Source organism: Perca fluviatilis, chromosome 14 (assembly GCF_010015445.1).
Source record: "Perca fluviatilis chromosome 14, GENO_Pfluv_1.0, whole genome shotgun sequence".
Taxonomy (NCBI): Eukaryota; Metazoa; Chordata; class Actinopteri; order Perciformes; family Percidae; genus Perca; species Perca fluviatilis.
This window is the reverse complement of record NC_053125.1, coordinates 33,465,393-33,470,651: the sequence shown is the minus strand read 5'-3', so window position 1 is coordinate 33,470,651 and position 5,259 is coordinate 33,465,393. Positions and strand designations below refer to the sequence as shown.

General features: G+C 33.7%; 1 protein-coding gene across 1 annotated transcript in view; it reads right to left on the bottom strand.

Annotated features, from left to right (window-relative positions):
* Positions 1 to 510, bottom strand: part of LOC120572616 (nephronectin-like) — a 21,602-nt gene extending 21,092 nt beyond the window's left edge. The window contains exon 1 of the mRNA XM_039821937.1: positions 293 to 510. Within this exon, the coding sequence (XP_039677871.1) occupies positions 293 to 369 (77 nt within the window). The 5' untranslated portion in view covers positions 370 to 510. The remainder of the gene's footprint in view (positions 1 to 292) is intronic.
* Positions 511 to 5,259: the final 4,749 nt, after the last annotated feature.

Sequence of the window (5,259 nt, the reverse complement as noted above, 5' to 3'; positions counted from 1 at the left end):
CTAAAAAGCCCAATATTAGGCACATATTGTTGCTTTATAAGTCTGTTTTGGCAGCAGAACAACATCATTATTAAGGATAGGATTAGTTTAAAATATCATGAAGCAAGTTAAAGTCACAATAAAATCACTTTTTAGAATTTAAAGTACTAAAGTTTTTAAAAAGGTACAATAAATTCAACATGTAGAAGCGAAAACACGCTGTTAAACGATGCCAACATTTATCAATATTACAGAATCATTGGGTTTGATTTTTGGTTAAGAAACTGTAAAAAAAAGTTAAAGATATAAAAACCTGTCGTAGTCCTCGCGCTGAGCCCGGCACCGCAGACAGAACCAGAACAGCAGAACCAGGCCGACCCGGGTCAGCATTCTCCGCCTTTAACCCGGGACACGAGTACATCCAGTGGAGTCCACTAACGGTCCGGTCCGACCCGGGGCAAAAAACAAGCTAAAAACAAGCTAATTTCAAGCTTAAAAACCGAAAACAAGCTAAAAACAAGCTAATATCAAGCTTTATTTAACAAACAAAATAAAAACAAGCTAATATCAAGCTTAAAAACCAAAAACAAGCTAAAAACAAGCTAATATCAACCTTAAAAACCGAAAACAAGCTAAAAACAAGCTAATATCAAGTTTAAAACAACTAAACACAAGCTAAAAACAAGCTTACAAACCGAAAACAAGCTAATATCAAGCTTACAAACCGAAAACAAGCTAATATGAAGCTTAAAAACCAAAAACAAGCTAAAAACAAGCTAATATCAAGCTTAAAACAACTAAACACAAGCTAAAAACAAGCTTAAAAACCGAAAACAAGCTAATATCAAGCTTAAAAACGAAAACAAGCTAAAAACAAGCTAATATCAAGCTTAAAACAACTAAAAACAAGCTTAAAACAAGCTTACAAGCCGAAAACAAGCTAATATCAAGCTTAAAAACTAAAAACAAGCTAATATCAATCTTAAAAAACACAAAACAAGCTATAAACAAGCTAATATCAAGCTTAAAAACGAAAACAAGCTAAAAACAAGCTAATATCAAGCTTAAAACAACAAAAAACAAGCTAATATCAAGTAAAATCAAGCCAATATCCACTTTTTAAAACGGTAACCACGGTAACCACGGAGGGGGGCGATACAGTTAACGGGAGGGAACACTTTTAGACAGGGGGACAGACTTCGACACAACACCTGTCGGTACCGGTATCAACGGCTAAATGTCTCTAAAGTCGAGACATGTTGTGAAATAAAAGCAGAAACGAGGCTACCAGAGGGTTAAACATTAGATCTGTAGCCGTTAAAACGTCCGGTTGTTTAAATAAAGCTGCTAAAAGACGTTAAATCCTTGTGTAAAATGAGTGAAGTAGGAAGAGTTTACGGTACAACAGCGTCCGTTAGGGTCTCTTCGTCGCGTCAGCAGCTCTGAAGGATCGCTGGAGAAAAGTCAAAAGTGTGTCAGGCTCGCGCACTCCGAGATTAGTTATGAATTGGACGTTGGTGTCGCGTGTCGGGGTGGGAGGTAGAGAGGGAGAGAGAGAGAGAGAGAGAACAGAGAGACAGAAAGAGAGGAGGTGTGTCGTCTACTTTTCTTGTCATCTCCCCGCACACAGAGTGAGAGACACACACACACACACACAGACGTACACAAATATAGCGAGAGACTCACACACGCACAAACAGACAGAAAAAAAGACACGCGCACACACAAACGCAATAGCGAGAGACACACACGCACACACACGCACACACACATAGCGAGAGACACGCACAAACAGACAGAAAAAAAGAAAAAAGACACGCGCGCACACACACATAGATAGAGACACAAGCACACAAAAATGCACACAGAGAAAGACACACACACAAAACACACACACACACGCACAGAGACACTCAAACACACAATGAAAAAACACAGACACACACACACGCACGCACGCACAGAGAGAGACACTCAAACACACACACTCAAAAACACAAACACACACACACACACGCACGCACGCACGCACAGAGAGACACTCAAACACACACACACAAACACACACACACACACACCACCCCCCCTCTCTGAGTGTTATATATATATATATATATATATATATATATATATATATATATATATATATATATATATAATAATATATATATAATATTATATATATATATATTATATATATATATATTATATTATATATATAATATTATATATATATTATTATATAGTCTATACTATAATAATATAATATTATATAATATAGACTATATAATATATAATATTATCATAGTATAGACTATATAATAGTATATAATATTATAATAGTATAGACTATATAATAATATTATATAATATTATAATTTTATATATTATTATATAGTCTATACTAATATATAATATATTATATTATATTATTATGACTATATAATATTATATTATATTATAATAGTATAGACTATATAATAATATTATATTATATTATATTATAATAGTATAGACTATATAATATAATATTATATAATAATATATATGATGGACTAGGACTTGTAGAGAAGTCGGATCAGGAAGAAGTTTAAAGTTATGTTTGAACTAATAAGTGCTACACTGTGTGTCATGTTGTTGAGTTTCCATGTTCTTATCAGCAGTGTTATTGTTGAGTTTGAGTGTGTTTGTTATATGTTCAGTTATTAGAGGACTGGTGCATTGACATGGGCGTAAATCTGATCTAACAGTAGGGGGGGACAATAAACATAAAATTTATGAAGAGCAATTTTTGAAGGGGACACAAATAATCCGATCCGGTGCGACTTATATATGTTTTTTTCCTCTTCATGACGCATTTTTTGACTGATGCGACTTACACTCCGGAGTGACTTATAGTCCGCAAAATACGGTAATATCTTTTCTTTTATTGTCCATATTATTCATGTGGATTAGTTATTATATCATCCTGTTTATGATGTATGTGTATGATGTCTTTAAACTACTGAAGTATCTCTCTATATCTCTCTATCTCTCTATCTCTCTGACTATCTATCTATCTATCTATCTATCTATCTATCTATCTATCTATCTCTCTATCTCTCTATCTACCTATCTATCTATCTATCTATCTATCTATCTATCTATCTATCTATCTATCTATCTATCTATCTCAATAACATTCTCACAGAGTAATATCTGAGCAACAGCTCCCCTCTGTGGCCACTTTGGTTCATTACATCAGAGGGAGAGACACAGGAGGTCAAAGGTCACTCTGTGTGTGTGTGTGTGTGTGTGTGTGTGTGTGTGTGTGTGTGTGTGTGTGTGTGTGTGTTTGTCTGTCTAGAGGTGTTTAGTTTAATTTTACTCACTTTTACTATACATTTCATTTCATTTCATTTATTTATTTATTAGGAAATCCCCAGTTTTTGTGTGCCTTTACTTTTTGAAGTAGTTTTTTAAATCTGTAATTTTACTTTTCAGTATGTTTGGTTTAAAGTATTGTACTTTGTTACATTTTACAGTTTTTTTCTGATGCCATGGTACTATTCTCACAAGTATGTGGTAATATTTCGCTACCTCGTGTATAAATAAACCAACAGATCATCAAAAAGTTCCTCTTTACTCAGAGTACATCTGACATGTACAAAAACACATCTGGAACAACCAGTTACACACTGAAATACTACGGTCATACACAGAGCATGGGTGGGTGTGTGTCTCTGTGTGTGTGTCTGTGTGTGTGTGTGTGTGTGTGTGTCTCTGTATTGCATGATTAAAATATGTTGTGTATATTATATGTATATGAATGCACATATATGTATATATGTGTGTATGTGTTGGTTTTAGTTCTAATACATATTAATCACAGACTCACCAGATTACCATCCATGTCAAACATTAAAACTTTTGAACTATCAAATATGGAGTCATTGTGTTTTATGTATTTAAAGTAAAAGGACTTTGAGCGTTGTTCCCTAACCTCCCAGACTCTCTCCTCTCACAGCCCCCCAGGAATGAAATGATGAAACCAGTGTGAGAGGGTTTCTCTAAATCCTGGAGACATGTTGGACAAAGGGGTCTTCAGCTGAGACCAGAGACCCTCCATCAGATCCAGGTCTTAGTCTCTCAGGATCACATCGTCCCCCCAGTCTCTGATCCTCCTCTACACATTTAACATATTAATATATTAATATCACACACACACACACACACACACACACACACACACACACACACACACACACACACACACACACACACACACACACACAATATGAGGTTGGATATTTGGAGCGGCTTTATTTGTGTTCAAAGTAAGAAAAGTGCACAACAATGAATATATAAAAGTAACAACTATGAATACAAATATAAAGTATTTATAGAGTAAAAACGTTTAAAGCGCATTAAGGTATCTGAATGTTAAAACTGAGTTATTAACTTCCTTCATGTCTCTGATCATTATTATTACATCCATTGATTCATATTAAATTACTATCAACTGCTTTCAAAGATCATCACTTTTGTATAATTCACATTTCCTTTGGAAACATGTAAATAATACTTAGTAGATAATAAATCCAGTTTAAGGTCTTATTTAGAGACAGACTGGTCCTCTATGTCCCCCTGAGATATTCTGATCTGCATGATTTTATAATTACAATAACAACAACATTCACAATGTCATCAACTCCTCAGTTTAAACCATTCAAGGTTAGTTGATATTAAATCATTAGCTGGAAGAAAGCAGGCAACACAAGGCTTTATATGGTCAAACAGAAAACAATCATTTAAAATTCCCTCCATATAAAATGTATTATTATCAAAACACACAAACAGAAGACATGTTGAAGAGCTCTCTACACCTGATTAGAAGATATCTGGTGGGTGCTCCGTCTGCTGATATTTACAACTAAAGAAACATAATATATCAGCTGGGCTGAAATAATAGATTACATTTGCTCATTTAATGGCACAAAGTATTTCTGTGTACTGCTGCTGAGTTTATTATATTTATATATTGTGTTGGCTGCTTCATTCTGCTCTTAAAGAACATTTTAACTGACTGAATTTTATCTGGTATCAGATAAGTAGCCTAATTTAATGTTTTTTTACTTAAGAACAATTAATTCATATATATATATATATATATATATATATATATATATATATATATATATACTTATGAGTATAAGTACTTTTAGTTAAGTAACATTTTTCTTTAAAGCAACAGTACTTTTTTAAAGATTTTTTTGGGTGTTTTTTCCCTTTATTTCAGAG